General features: G+C 38.0%; 1 protein-coding gene across 9 annotated transcripts in view; it reads left to right on the forward strand.

Annotated features, from left to right (window-relative positions):
- Positions 1-33: 33 nt before the first annotated feature.
- The window catches only part of CCDC18 (coiled-coil domain containing 18), a 202,971-nt gene continuing 187,025 nt past the window's right edge, over positions 34-15,979 (forward strand). For 7 of the 9 annotated variants that reach the window (XM_036906533.2, XM_036906534.2, XM_036906528.2 and 4 more), the window contains exons 1-3: positions 34-266; positions 944-1,121; positions 9,685-9,820. In XM_036906533.2, the coding sequence (XP_036762428.2) occupies positions 9,687-9,820 (134 nt within the window). In that variant the 5' untranslated portion in view covers positions 34-266; positions 944-1,121; positions 9,685-9,686. The remainder of the gene's footprint in view (positions 267-943; positions 1,122-9,684; positions 9,821-15,979) is intronic. The other 2 variants (XM_036906532.2, XM_057500430.1) reach the window with 1 other exon arrangement.

The raw sequence follows: 15,979 nt of genomic DNA on the forward strand, positions 1-15,979 counted from the left end.
CGCTAGGGCTCACCCCAGCAGGCCCTGCGCCTCCGGCGACTCCACACGCAGAGCTTGCGCGGGGGCGGGGCTGGGGCCAGGGCGGAGCGTCCCCAACGGCTCCCGCTGCAGTTCGAACTGTGCGTAACTGGCCTTCTGCCGCTCGCGTGGTGTGTGTGCTGTTTCCTCGCCTGGGGCCCAGGAGATAGCCCGAGGTTTCTGAACGCAGGCAAGAGCGCGGTGTGCGCTGTCGTGGGCTTGGGTGTCTTCCAACTACGACTTGGGTGGTGAGCGACCGCTCCTTGGAGGGTGGAAACAGGCCTACTTGGGGGAGTTGTGGTCCTTGCCCTCCTGGCACCCATGGACGCGCTTCATCTGGTCCTCGCCGTTGCTGTGCGTGCTGCTCTGCAGGCTTGTATTTTAGTTGAGGAAAAATTGGAGAAAACGATGTAATGTTTTTGCTTCTTCCAGAGAACGTAGTATCAATTCTGTCAAATTGAGCTTGTTAACGGACGATACTATACAAAGCTCTGACCTTCCAAATGAGGAATCTCTTTCGACTACAGCCCATCCTCTTACATAGCAGGGTTATAAGGAACACTTGTTCTTCGCTGTGAGGGGTGTGCTTGTGTGCAGTTACAAACGCATTGTTATTTAGAGCCAGAAGATGACGTCAGCTCCTGTAGGTAGAATGTGCTTTTCGACATATATACAGGCAATGAAGGTAGCTTTTTATAACTTCTGTAAGTTAAAAGGAGGAGGAATCTTCATTTGACAAAATGGCCCACTAGCAAGATGAAAACATTAGAGTATCTAAAGTATTTAGAGCTTAGAAGGGTTAGAGAATTCTTACATTAAAATACGCAGATGTTGGACATAAAACTTGATTTCGCTGAAACATATCGAATGGCATTTTAGAATTTGCCCAAATTTTCCTCACCCTTTTTTCCTCACCATCCTGTAGGAAGCAAGAGATACTGAAAAGATAAAGCAGTTATGGAGACCTGATCATTGACTTCTCAAGGAGAGTCTTCTCACTTAAGTTGAAGCGGATTCGTGGAAACAAAAGGGGGAGGAGGACAGAAACATTTTCTTTAAGACTACATCTCGTTTAATTTTCTGCCAAGGTTTCTTCTAATAAGGTGAGAGTTTTCTTTCTAATCTTCATATATTTGGGAAATTTTGAGTGGGGAATAAATTAGTTATACTGTTTTAGCTGGGTGAGGGGAAGGAAGGGCAGTTTAGTAACTGTCGTTTAATCACTGAAAATGTTGAGCATCTCTAAGTGCTTTGTAATCCTGGACATAGTAACACAGGACTCCTAACCTTTAGGAGCCTGAGATATGGTCAGAATTCTAGAAAGGTGATGAAAGGGATGCTACAATGGCAAGACTAAATGGGATCTGAAAGATGACTGTAATTTTAAGATTGTCCCGAAAGCTCTACAGGAGTAGTAGAGATTTTAAAGCCTTTTTATTGTGTTAATTATTAGTATGTATCTTTTCTTAAAATAATTTTTTAAGGAATTATTGATATACACTCTTATGAAGGTTTCACATGAAAAAACAATGTGGTTACTACATTTACCCATATTATCAAGTCCCCACGCATTTCCCATTGCAGTCACTGTCCATCAGTGTGGTAAGATGCCACAGATTTACTATTTGCCTTCTCTGTGCCACACTGTTTTCCCTGTGACCCCTCACACCATGTGTAAACACAATACCCCTCAATCCCCTCCTCCCTCCCTCCCCATCCGGCCTCCCACACCCCTCCCCTTTGGTAACCACTAGTCACTTCTTGGAGTCTGTGAGTCTACTGCTGTTTTGTTCCTTCAGTTTTGCTTCGTTGTTATAGTCTACAAATGAGGGAAATAATTTGGTACTTGTCTTTCTCCGCCTGGCTTATTTCACCAAGCATTAATATCCTCCAGCTCCATCCATGTTGTTGCAAATGGTAGGATTTGTTTCTTATGGCTGAACAGTATTCCATCGTGTATAGGTACCACATCTTCTTTATCCATTCATCTACTGATAGACACTTAGATTGCTTCCATTTCTTGGCTATTGTAAATAGTACTGCGATAAACATAGGGGTGCATATGTCTTTTTAAATCAGAGAAGTTGTTTTCTTTGGGTAAATTCCAAGGAGTGGGATTCCGGGGTCAAATGGTATTTCTATTTTTAGTTTTTTGAGGAACCTCCATACTGCTTTCCCCAATGGTTGAACAAACTTACATTCCCACCAGCAGTGTAGGAGGGTTCCCCTTTCTCTGCATCCTCGCCAGCATTTGTTGTTCTTAGTCTTTTCGATGTTGGCCATCCTTACTGGTGTGAGGTGATACCTCATTGTGGTTTTAATTTGCATTTCCCTGATGATTAGTGATGTGGAGCATCTTTTCATGTGTCTGTTGGCCATCTGAATTTCTTCTTTGGAGAACTGTCTCTTCATATCCTCCGCCATATATATATATAATTTTTTTTTTTCTTTCTGAACTGCAGGCCTGAATTCCCTGCATGTGTTTTTTTCTTATTTTAAAATTTTTAAGTTTTTAAATTTTGATATCATTAATGTACAATTACTTGAACATTATGATTACTAGACTCCCCCTATTATCAAGTCCCCCCCACATACCCCATTACAGTTACTGTCCATCAGTGTAGTAAGATGCTATAGAATCATTATTTGTCTACTCTGTATATACTGCCTTTCCCATGTCCCCCCCCACCCCCTCGCAACATTATGTGTGCTAATCGTAATGCCCCTTTTTCCCCCTTTTCCCTCCCTTCCCACCCATCCTCCCCAGTCCCTTTCCCTTTGGTAACTGTTAGTCCATTCTTTGGTTCTGTGAGTCTGCTGCTGTTTTGTTCCTTCAGTTTTTTCTTTGTTCTTATACTCCACAGATGAGTGAAATCATTTGATACCTGTCTTTCTCCACCTGGCTTATTTCACTGAGCATACTAATACCCTCTAGCTCCATCCATGTTGTTGCAGATAGTAGGATTTGTTTTCTTCTTATGGCTGAATAATATTCCATTGTGTATATGTGCCACATCTTCTTTATCCATTCATCTGCTGATGGACACTTAGGTTGCTTCCATTTCTTGGCTATTGTAGATAGTGCTGCGATAAGCATAGAGGTGCATATGTCTTTTTGAATCTGAGAAGTTGTATTCTTTGGGTAAATTCCAAGAAGTGGGATTCCCAGGTCAAATGATATTTCTATTTTTAGTTTTTTGAGGAACCTCCCTATTGCTTTCCACAATGGTTGAACTAGCTTACATTCCCACCAGCAGTGTAGGAGAGTTTCCCTTTTTCCACATCCTCGTCAGCATTTGTTGTTCTTAGTTTTTTTGATGTTGACCATCCTTACTGGTGTGAGTTGATATCTCATTGTGGTTTTAATTTGCATTTCCCTGATGATTAGTGATGTGGAGCATCTTTATATGTGCCTGTTGGCCATCTGAATTTCTTCTTTGGAGAACTGTCTCTTCATATCCTCTGCCCATTTGTTAATTGGGTTATTTGCCTTTTGGGTGTTGAGGCATGTAAGTTCTTTGTATATTTTGGATGTTAACCCCTTGTCAGATATGTCATTTACAAATGTAGTCTCCCATACTGTAGGATGTCTTTTTGTTCTGTTGATGGTGTCCTTTGCCAAAGAGAAACTAATTAGTTTGATGTAGTTCCATTAGGTCATTTTTTATTTTGTTTCCTTTGCTCCAGGAGATGCGTTCAGAATGAAGTTGCTCATGCTTATATTCAGGAGATTTTTGCCTATGCTGTCTTGTAAGAGTTTTATGATTTCATGACTTATATTCAAGTATTTGATCCATTTTGTGTTTACTTTTGTGTATGGGGTTAAACAATAACCCTGTTTCATTCTCTTGCCTGTGGCTGTCCAGTTTCGCCAGCACCAGTTATTGAAGAGGCTGTCATGTCCCCATTGTATATCCATGGCTCCTTTATCATATATTAATTGACTGTATATGGTTGGATTTGTATCAGGGATCTCTAGTCTTTTCCATTGGTCTATGGGTCTGTTCTAATTGTCTTGATTACTGTGGCTTTGTAGTAGAGCTTGAAGTAGGGGAGCATAATGCCCTCTGCTTTATTCTTTCTTCTCAGGATTGCTTTGTGTATTCTGGGTCTTTTGTGGTTCCATATGAATTTTAGAACAAATTTTCTCTAGTTCATTGAAGAATGCTATTGGAATTTTGATAGGAATTGCATTGAATCTGTAGATTGCTTTAGGCAGGATGGCAATTTTGACAATATTAATTCTTCCTATCCATGAGCACAGGATGTGTTTCCATTTATTGGTATCTTCTTTAATTTCTCTTGTGAGTGTCGTGTAGTTTTCAGGGTATAGGTCTTTCACTTCCTTGGTTAGGTTTATTCCTAGGTATTATTCTTTTTGATGCAACTGTGAATGGAATTGTTCTCCTGATTTCTTTCTCTGCTAGTTCATTGTTAGTGTATAGGAATGCCACAGATTTCTGCGTATTAATTTTGTATGGTGCAACTTTGCCGAACTCAGATATTAGATCTAGTAGTTTTGGAGTGGATTCTTTAGGGTTTTTAATGTACAATATCATGTCATCTGCAAACAGGGACAGTTTAACTTCTTTCTTGCCAATCTGGATGCCTTTTATTTCTTTGTGTTGTCTGATTGCTGTGGCTAGGACCTCTAGAATTATGTTGAATAGAAGTGGGGAGATGGGCATCCTTAAAGGGAAAGATTTCAGCTTTTTGCTGTTAATTATAATGTTGGCTGTGGGTTTGTCATGTATGGCCTTTATTATGTTGAGGTACTTGCCTTCTGTACCCATTTTGCTGAGAGTTTTTACCATGAATGGATGTTGAATTTTGTCAAATGCTTTTTCAGCATCTGTGGAGATGATCATGTAGTTTTTCTCCTTCTTTTTGTTGATGTAGTGGATGATGTCGATGGATTTTTGAATTTCGTACCATCCTTGTATCCCTGGAATAAATCTTCCTTGATCACAATGGATGATCTTTTTGATGTATTTTTGAATTCAGTTTGCTAATATTTTGTTGAATAGTTTTGCATCTCGGTTCAGCAGGGATATTGGGCTGTAATTTTCTTTTTCTGTGGTGTCTTTGCCTGACTTTGGTATTAGAGTGATGCTGGCCTCGTAAAATGAGTTTGGAAGTATTACCTGTTCTTCTACTCTTTGGAAAACTTTAACAAGGATGGGTATTAAGTCTTCACTAAATGTTTGATAAAATTCAGCGGTGAAGCCATCTGCTCCAGGAGTTTTGTTCGTAGGTAGGTTTTTGATGACCTGTTCAATTTCATTGCTGGTAATTGTTCTGTTCATATTTTCTATTCCGTTCTGGGTCAACCTTGGAAGGTTCTCTTTTTCTAGAAAGTTGTCCATTTCTTCTAGGTTATCCACTTTGTTAACATGTAATTTTTCATAGTATTCTCTAACAATTCTTTGTATTTCTGTGGTGTCAGTAGTGATTTTTCCTTTCTCATTTCTGATTCTGTTTATGTGAGTAGACTCTCTTTTTTTCTTGATATGTCTGGCTAAGGGTTTATCTGTTTTGTTTATTTACCAGGTCTTGCTTTCATTGATTCTGTCTATTATTTTATTCTTGTCGATTTTATTTCTGCTCTAATTGTAATTAGGTCCCTCCTTCTACTGACTTTGGGCCTCATTTGTTCTTCTTTTTCTAGTTTCGTTAATTGTGAGTTTAGACTGTTCATATGGGATTGTTCTTTCCTGAGGTAGGCCTGTATTGCAGCATACTTCCCTCTTAACACAGCCTTTGCTGCTTTTTACAGATTTTGCGGTGTTGAATTATTGTTGTCATTTGTCTCCATATATTGCTTGATCTCTGTTTTTAGTTTGTCATTGATCCATTGATTATTTAGGAGCATGTTGTTAAGCCCTGATGTTTTTGGGTTTTTTCATTTTCTTTGCATAATTTATTTCTAGTTTCATACCTTTGTGGTCTGAGAAACTGGTTGGTACAATTTCAATCTTTTTGAATTTACTGAGGCTCTTTTTGTGGCGTAGTATATGATGTATTCTTGAAAATGTTCCATGTGCATTTGAGAAGAATGTGTATTCTGCTGCTTTTGGGTGTTGACTTCTGTAGATGTCATTAGGTCCATGAGTTTTAATGTGTTATTCAGTGCATCTGTGTCCTTATTTATTTTCTGTCTTGTTGATCTGTCCTTTGGATTGAGTAGAGTGCTGAAGTCTCCTAGAATGAATGCATTGCATTCTTTTCCCTTTTAATTCTGTTAGTTATTTGTTTCACATATTAGGTGCTCCTATGTTGGGTGCATAGATATTTATAATGGTTGTATCTTCTTGTTTGATTGACCCCTTTATCATTATGTAAAGTCCTACTTTGTCTCTTGGACTTTCTTTGTTTTGAAGTCTATTTTGTCTGAAACAAGTACTGCAACTCCTGCTTTTTTCTCCCTATTAGTTGCATGAAATATCTTTTTCCATCCCTTCACTTTTAGTCTGTGTATGTCTTTGGGTTTAAAGTGAGTCTCTTGTAGGCAGCATATAGTGGGTCTTGCTTTTTTATCTGTTCAGTGACTCTATGTCTTTTGATTGGTGAATTGAGACCATTTACATTTAGGGTGATTATTGATAGGTATGTACTTATTGCCATTGCAGGCTTTAGTTTCATGGTTACCAAAGTTTCAAGGTGACCTTCCTTACTATCTAAGAGTCTAACTTATTTCACTTAGTATACTATTACAAACACAATATTAAGGTTCTTCTTTTTTCCTCCTTTTTGTTCGTTCTCCATTCTTCATATATACTAGGTATCACATTCTGTACTCTTTGTCTGTCCCTTGATTGACTTTAGGGGTAGTTCATTTAATTTTGCATTTGCTTAGTAATTAACTGTTCTACCCTCTTTACTGTGGTTTTATTGCCTCTGGTGACAGCTATTAAACCTTAGGAACACTTCCATCTATAGCAGTCCCTCCAAAATGCACTGTAGAGACAGTTTGTGGGAGGTAAATTCTCTCAGTTTTTGCTTATCTGGAAATTGTTTAATCCCTTCTTCAAATTTAAATGATAATCTTGCTGGGTAAAGTATTCTTGTTTGGAGGCCCTTCTGCTTCATTGCATTAATTATGTCATGCCACTCCCTTCTGGCCTATAAAGTTTCTGTTGAGAAGTTGGATGAGAGCCTGATGGGCTTTCCTTTGTATTTGATCTTATTTCTCTCTTTGGCTTCTTTTAGTAATCTGTCCTTATCCTTGATCTTTGCCATTTTAATTACTATATATCTTGATGTTGTCTTCCTTGGGTCCCTTGTGGTGGGAGATCTGTGCTCCTCCATGGCCTGAGAGAGTATCTCATTCCCCAGATTGGGGAAGTTCTCAGCAATTACCTCCTGAAAGACACTTTCTATCCCTTTTTTTCCCTTCTTTTGGTACTCCTGTAATGTGAATATTGTTCCGTTTGGATTGGTCACACAGTTCTGTCAATATTATTTCATTCTTAGAGATTCTTTTTTCTCTCTGTGCCTCAGCTTCTTTGTATTCCTCTTTTCTAATTTCTATTTCATTTATTGTCTCCTCTGCCATGTCTAATCTGCTTTTAAAACCTTACATTGTATGTTTCATTTCTGATACTGTGTTCCATAATGATTGGTTCTCCGACCGGAATTCATTCCTGTGTTCTTGAATATTTTTTGTGTATCTCCATGAGCATGTTTATGATTTTTATTTTGAAATCTCTTTCTGGAAGATTCATGAGGTCGATTTCATTTGACTCTTTCTCTGGTGTATTTATAAGTTTGCTTTGAACCAGGGTCCTTTGATATTTCATATTTGTATGTAGTGCCCTCTAGTGCCCAGAAGCTGTACTCTCTGGTGTTACTCTGTCCCTGGAGCAATGTTAGGTGTTGCACGGGAGCAGTGTTGGTGCTTGGGGGGAGGAAAGAACTGCTTCCTGCTTCCTAGCTTCTGTGCCTGTCTCCACTCCCAAAACCAGCGGGCCAAGGACACAGGTATAAGCCTGTATGCTTTGCGTTTGTAGCTGCTGTAGTCGGGCCTCCCTCTGGCTGGCCTAATGCCAGGGTAGGGTTTGCTCGTTTGAGAGCCAGGTGTGGGCTTGCTGGGAGGAAGGCACAGCAGGCTGCGTATCATGGAGGTGGGCCTTGGAGTTGCGTAGCCAGCCTGGATGCTGGAGTGCCTGAAGATTGTGAAAGTTTCCAACCTGCTGGGCAGTTTGCACCTGGACAGTTTTGTCTACCTGTACTTTCTCCTGAGCAATAAGCTCTGTGCAATCCTTGCCCCTTTAGCAGCCCTGTCATTGTTAGGAAGTCTCTCAGGCTGCCTGCCTTTCTTTTTTCCCAGAGCAGCCGGATATGGATCCGTGCTTTCCACGAGCATATGGAATCTCAGTCTCTCCAGGTGTTCTGCCTGTCTTAGCTTTCCAACCCCATTAATTATGAGAGTACCATGTAATGTAGGTTTGTGCTCCCAGAGCAGATTTCCAGATCCAGGTGTTCAGCAGTCCCAGGTCTCCACTCCCTCCCCGCTCCATTTCTCTTCCTCTTGATGGTGAACTGGGTTGGGGGAAGGTCTTCGGTCCTTCTGGGCCATGGCTTTGGTGTGTTAACCCTGTTTTGTGAGGTCTGCTCTGTTCTGCAGGTGTATGCAGTCTGGTGCAGCCTTCTTTCCTGTTGCTCTTTTAGGATTAGTTGTATTAATTATATTTTCATATTATATGCAGTTTTAGGAGGAAGCCTCTGTCTCACCTTTCACGCCGCCATCTTTTCTATTTTTTAATTCTTTCTTTTAAAAGAATTGGCCTTGAGTGCGGTGAGGGACAGGTGAGCCTCTATTAATATGTATCTTAATACATAAAAGTTATATGTGTTAACAATAATAATGTGACCCTTTATCATTTTTATGTACAAAGGTGTTTAGTAGAGAACTTGACAATGCTAGAGATACTCATCGGTTGAAGGAACTAAAGCTTTTCTTTGTATATTTCCATGGGTTTACCAGCCAAATATTATTTTGATCTCTGTGGTTTGTATGTGAATGTGAGTGTGTTTTTTAAATTATATAACCACAGTGAGTAGGAGAATGGGATAATTTTATCTGGTAATAAATTGCCTTTAAAAAAATAATGAATGACTGTAATGACACCAATTTTATCAGATCTCTAGAGCTTGTAACGTGATTATGTAAGTTTAAAAACCTCATATTGAAATTTATCTATAATAAATTTAGCGAATTGCAGTGTGTCATAATTAAAAGGTCTTTGGATCCTGATGACTCTTTGCCAATCTTGATTGTACCATTTACAGTTTGTGTGAGCCTGAGCAAATTATTTAATTTGACTTTTTAGTTTCTTCATCTTTAACATAGAATAAAAATACTTAGTTCACACCGTTGTTAGAAAGATTAAGTGTGCCTGGAAAAGGGGAACTATAATAACTAGATCCTGGCTATCAAGAAAAATGGATTCATTAAAGTTCTGTTGAATTTTCTATTATGGCTTTACATCGCTGAGAAATTAACTGTTACTGGGTTTTTGTTTTGTTTTAAATCACCATGAAAGATTTCACAACATTTGAAATAAATAGCAAAATATTGAGTTTAATTCTGTTGGTGTGAGAATATTTTAACTTGGCAATTTTGACCTTTTGGAAAGGTACAAGAAATTAATTTCTTTTTTAAAGAAATGGAACGTGGTTCATCGGACTACCGTAATAAAGACAATGAAGAAGAAAGTTTGCTTGCAAATGTTGCTTCCTTAAGACGTGAACTAAGGATAACAGAATGGAGTTTGCAGAATTTAGGAGAAGAATTATCCAGGTAAGCAAGTAAAATCACATACAGAATTCAGAATATGACTTTAATTTATGAATGTAAAATGTATGAATTTCTTATTATAATTGTTTCTAGTATGTGTCTAGAATAGGAAGTAATGTTCTATAATTTTGAATAGAATGCTCAGAAGAAATAGAAGTATTTCAGAAGCATTTGCATATTAAGAAAACACCTTTAATATATTAGGACTTGAGTATAAAATACAGTTTGGGGCTTAAATAATCTTTTTTTAAAATTGAAGTATCATTGATATACCATCTTATGAAGGTCTTACATGAACAACATTGCAGATTCAACAATCACCCTTATAATTAAGTCCTCACCACCCCCCACACATTGAAGTCACCGTCTATCAGAGTAGTAAGATGCTATAAGTCATTACTTCTCTTCTCCGTGTTGTACTGCCTTCCCTGAGTGAATTCTAGTGCCCCTTTAATCCCCCTCTCCCCCTACCCACCCTCCCCAACCCCATCCCTTTGGTAACCGCTAGTCCCTTCTGGTGTCTGTGAATCTGCTGCTATTTTGTACCTTCAGTTTTGCTTTCTTATACTCCACAAATGAGTGAAGTCATTTGGTACTTATCTTTTTCCTCCTGGCTTATTTCAATAAACATAATACCCTCTAGCTGCACCCATGTTGTAAGTGGTAGGATTTGTTCTCTTCTCATGGCTGAAGAGTATACCATTGTGTATATGTACCACCTCTTTATCCATTTATCTACTGATGGACACTTAGTTTGCTTCCATATCTTGGCTTTGTAAATAGTGATGGAGTAAACATAGGGGTGCATATGACTTTTGAATCAGAGATCTTGTTTTCTTCTGGTAATTCCTAGGAGTGGAATTACTGGGTCAAATGGTATTTCTATTTTTAGTTTTTTGAGGAACCTCCATATTGCTTTCCATAATGGTTGAACTAGCTTACATTCCCATCAACAGTATAGGAAGGTTCCCCTTTCTCCACATCCTCACCAGCATTTGTGGCTTCTTGTCTTTTGGATGTTGGCTATCCTAACTAGTGTGAGGTGAATTCTGATTGTGGTTTTAATTTGCATTTCCCTGATGATTAGTGATATGGAACATCTCTTCAAGTACCTGTTGGCCATCCAAATTTTTTCTTTGGAGAAATGTTCATATCTTCTGCCCATTTTTTAATCGGGTTATTTGTTTTTTCAGTGTTGAGGTGTGTGAGCTCTTTATATATTTTGGGTGTTAAGCCCTTATCAGAGAAGTCGTTTATGAATATATTCTCCCATACTGTAGGGATGCCTTTTTGTTCTGCTGATGGTGTCTTTTGCTGTACAGAAGTTTGGTTTGATGGTGTCCCACTTGTTCATTTTTTATTTTGTTTCCTTTGTCCAATGAACTGTGTTCAAGAAAGAGTTGCTCATGTTTATATTCTGGAGATTTTTGCCTATGTTTTTTTGTATGAGTTTTATGGTTTCAAGACTTACATTCAGGTCTTTGATCCATTTCACGTTTACTTTTGTGTATGGAGTTAGACAATAATCCAGTTTCATTTTCTTACATACAGTTCAGTTTTCCCAACACCTGTTGTTTAAGAGGCTGTCTGTTCTCCATCGTATGTTCTTGGTGCTTTTATCGTATAGTAATTAGCCATATCTGTGTGGACTTACATCTGGGCTCTCTTTTCTGTTCCATTGATCTATGGGTCTGTTCTTTTGCCAGTACCAAATTGTTTTGATTACTTTGGCTTTGTGGTAGAGCTTGAAGTTAGAGAGTGTAATATCCTCCAGCTTTGTTCTTCCTTCTCAGGATTGCTTTGACTCTTTGTGGTCTTTTGTGTTTCCATGCAAATTTTAGAACTATTTGTTCTAATTCATTGAAGAATGCTGTTGGTATTTTGATGATTACATTGAATCTGCAGATTGCTTTAGGCAGGATGGCCATTTGACAATATTAATTCTTCCTATCTATGAGCACAGAATGTATTTCCACTTAGTGGTGTTTTCTTTAATTTCTTTCATGAATGTCTTGTAGTTTTCAGAGCATAGCTCCTTCACCTCCTTGGTTAGGTTTATTCCTAGGTATTTTATTCTTTTCAGTGCAATTGTAAGTGGGGTTGTCTTCATTATTTCTCTTTCTGCTAATTCATTTTTAGTATATAGGAGTGCAACAGATTTCTGTGTATTAATTTGGCATCCTGGAACTTTGCTGAATTCAGTTATTACTTCGAATAGTTTTTGGTGGTGTCTTTAGGGTTTTCTATGTATAATATCATGTCATCTTCAAATAGAGTTCAATTTCTTCCTTACCAATTTGGATGTCTTTAATTTCTTTTGTGTTGTCTGATTGCCATGGCTAGGACCTCCAGAACTATGCTGAATAAAAGTGGGGAGAGTGGGTATCCTTGTCTTGTTCCTAATCTTAAAGGAAAGGCTTTCAGCTTCTTGCTGTTAAGTATGATGTTGACTATGGGTTTGTCATATATGGCCTTTATTATGTTGAGGTATTTGCCCTTTATACGCATTTTGTTGAGAGTTTTTATCATGAATGGATGTTGAATTTTATCTGATTCCTTTTCAGCATATATTGAGATGATCATGTGATTTTTATCCTTTTTGTTCATATGTATGATATTGATTGATATTCGAATATTGTACCATCCTTGTATCCCTGAAATAAACCCCACTTGGTCATGATGGATGGTCTTTTTTATGTATTTTTGAACTCGGTTTGCTAATATTTTGTTTAGTATTTTTACATCTATATTCATCAGGAATGTTGGTCTGTAATTTTATTTTTTTGTGGTGTTTTTGCCTGGTTTTGGTAGTAGAGTGATACTGGCCTCATAGAATGAGTTTGAAGTATTCCCTCCTCTTCTGCTTTTTGGAAAACTTTAAGGAGTATAGATATTAGCTCTTTAAATGCTAGAATTTGCTGTGAAGCTTTCTGGACATGGAGTTTTGTTTTTGGGAGTTTTCTGATTATCAGTTTGCTTTCATTCCTGATAATTGGTCTGTTCAGATTTTCTCTTCCTTCCTGGGTCAGTCTTGGAAGGTTGTATTTTTCTGGAAAGTTGTCCATTCCTTCTAGTTAGTCCAGCTTGTTGCCATATAATTTTTCATAGTATTCTTTAATAATTCTTTGTATTTCCATGGTATCTGATGTGCCTTGTACACTTGAGAAGAATGTGTATCATACTGCTTTGGGTGGAATGTTCTGTAGATGTCTGTTAGGTCCATCTCTTCTAATGTGTTGTTCAGTTCCTCTTTCTCCTTACTTATTTTCTGTCTGGTTGATCTGTCTTTTCGTGTGAGTAGTACACTGAAGTCTCCCAAAATGAATGTTTTTCATTCCATTTCCCCCTTTATTTCTGTTTGTATTTGTTTCACATATTTATGTCCTCCTATATTGGGTGCATAAATATTTATAATGCTTATATCCTCTTGTTGGATTGACCCCTTTATCATTATGTAATATCCTTTATTGTCTCTTATTACTTTGTTTTGAAATCAATTTTGTCTGATATTAGTACTGCTACTCCTGCTTTTCTCTCCCTATTATTTGCATGAAATATCTTTTTCCGTTCCCTCACTTTTAGTCTGTATATGTCTTTGGGTTTGAAATGAGTCTCCTGTAGGCAGCATATAGATGGGTCTTGTTTTTGTATCTGTTCTTCAGCTCATACTGGTGCATTCAGTCCATTTACATTTAGGGTGATTACCGATAGATGTGTACTTATTGCCATTGCAGGCTTTAGATTTATGGTTAACAAAGTTCAAGGATAGCTTCCTTACTATCTTAACAGTTTATCTTAAATTGTTTATTATGCTATTTCAAATACAATCTAAAGGTTCCTTTTTAAATTTTCTTCCCGTTCTTCCTCTTCCATTCTTTATATGTTAGGTGTCATATTCTGTACTCTTTGTGTATCCATTGGCTGACTTTGTGAGTTGTTGATTTAATTTTGTATTTGCTTAGTAATTAATTGATCTACTTCCTTTACTGTGGTTTTATTTTCTCTAGTGACACCTGTTTAGCCTTAGGAACATTTCCACCTAGAGCAGTCCCTTTAAAGATACCGTGTAGAAATGGCTTGGTGGTGGCAAATTCCCTCAACTTTTGCTTGTCTAGAAATTATTTAATCCCTGCTTCAAATTTAAATGATAATCTTACTGGGTAGAGGATCTCTGTTTGAGGCCCTTCTGTTTCATTGCATTAAATATACCATGCCACTCCCTTCAAGGTTTTTGCTGAGAAGTCTGCTAACAGCCTGATGGATTTTCTTTTATATATGATCTTTTCTCTCTCTCTCTGCTGCTTTCAATGCCCTGTTCTTGTCCTTGATCTTTGCCAGTTTAATTATTATGTCTTGATGTTGTCTTCCTAGGGTTCTTTGTGTTCCGAGATCTCTGCACTTCCATGACCTAAGTGACTATTTCATTCCCCAGATTCAGGAAGTTTTCAATAATTATTTCCTCAGACTTTCTATCCCTTTGTCTCTCTCTTCTTTTTCTGGTACCCCTATAATGTGAATATTGTTCCATTTGGATTGGTTGCACAGCTCTCTTTATTATTTTTTCATTCCTAAAGATCCTTTTTTCCCTCTGTGTCTCAGCTTCTTTGTTTTCCTGTTCTCCATTTACCGTCTCTTCTACCTCATCTATTCTAGTTTTAAATCCCTCCATTCTATGTTTCATTTCAGATACTGTACTTTTCAAAGTTTATGTCTCTTTGTTGAAGTCCTCAAGATCTTGAATATTTTTCTTTAGCTTTGTGAGCATGTTTATGACTTTTTTAAAATTAATTTTATTTTGGTATCATTAATCTACAATTACAATTACATGAAGGACATTATGTTTACTAGGTTTCCCCCTTCACCAAGTCCCCCCCACATACCGTTCACAGTCACTGTCCATCAACATAGTAAGATGCTGTAAAATCACTACTTGTCTTCTCTGTGTTGCACAGCCCTCCCTGTGCCCCCGCCACACTATACATGTTAATCGTAATGCCCCCTTTCTTTTTTCCCGCCCTTATCCCTCCCTTTCCACCCATGCTCCCTAGTCCCTTTCCCTTTGGTAACTACTAGTCCATTCTTGGGTTCTGTGCTTCTGCTGCTGTTTTGTTCCTTCAGTTTTCTTTTGTTCTTATCCTCCACATATGAGTGAAATCATTTGGTACTTGTCTTTCTCCACCTGGCTTATTTCACTGAGCATAATACCCTCTAGCTCCATCCATGTTGTTGCAAATGGTAGGATCTGTTTTTTTCTTATAGCTGAGTAATATTCCATTGTGTATATGTACTCACATCTTCTTTATCCATTCATCTACTGATGGACATTTAGGTTGCTTCCATATCTTGGCTATTGTAAATAGTGCAGCGATAAACATAGGGGTGCATCTGTCTTTTACAAACTGGAGTGCTGCGTTCTTGGGGTAAATTCCTAGAAGTGGAATTCCTGGGTCAAATGGTATTTCTAGTTTGAGCTTTTTGAGGAACCTCCATACTGCTTTCCATAATGGTTGAACTAATTTACATTCCCACCAGCAGTGTAGGAGGGTTCCCCTTTCTCCACAGCCTCGCCAACATTTGTTGTTGTTTGTCTTTTGGATGGTAGCCATCCTTACTGGTGTGAGGTGATATCTCATTGTGGTTTTAATTTGCATTTCCCTGATGACAAGTGATGTGGAGCATCTATTCATGTGTCTGTTGGCCATCTGAATTTCTTCTTTATAGAACTGTCTATTCAGCTCTTCTGCCCATTTTTTAATTTGATTATTTGCTTTTTGTTTGTTGAGGCGTGTGAGCTCTTTATATATTTTGGATGTGAACCCTTTATCGGATCTGTCATTTACAAATATATTCTTCCGCACTGTAGGATACCTATTTGTTCTATTGATGGTGTCCTTTGCTGTACAGAAGCTTTTCAGCTTAATATAGTCCCATTTGTTCATTTTTGCTTTTGTTTCCCTTGCCCGGGGAGATATGTTCAAGAAGAGGTCACTCATGTTTATGTCTAAGAGATTTTTGCCTATGTTTTTTTCTAAGAGTTTTATGGTTTCATGACTTACATTCAAGTCTTTGATCCGTTTCGAGTTTACTTTTGTGTATGGGGTTAGACAGTGATCCAGTTTCATTCTCTTACTTGTAGCTGTCCAGTTTTGCCAGCACCATCTG

This window comes from Manis pentadactyla, chromosome 4, assembly GCF_030020395.1.
Source record: "Manis pentadactyla isolate mManPen7 chromosome 4, mManPen7.hap1, whole genome shotgun sequence".
Lineage (NCBI taxonomy): Eukaryota > Metazoa > Chordata > Mammalia > Pholidota > Manidae > Manis > Manis pentadactyla.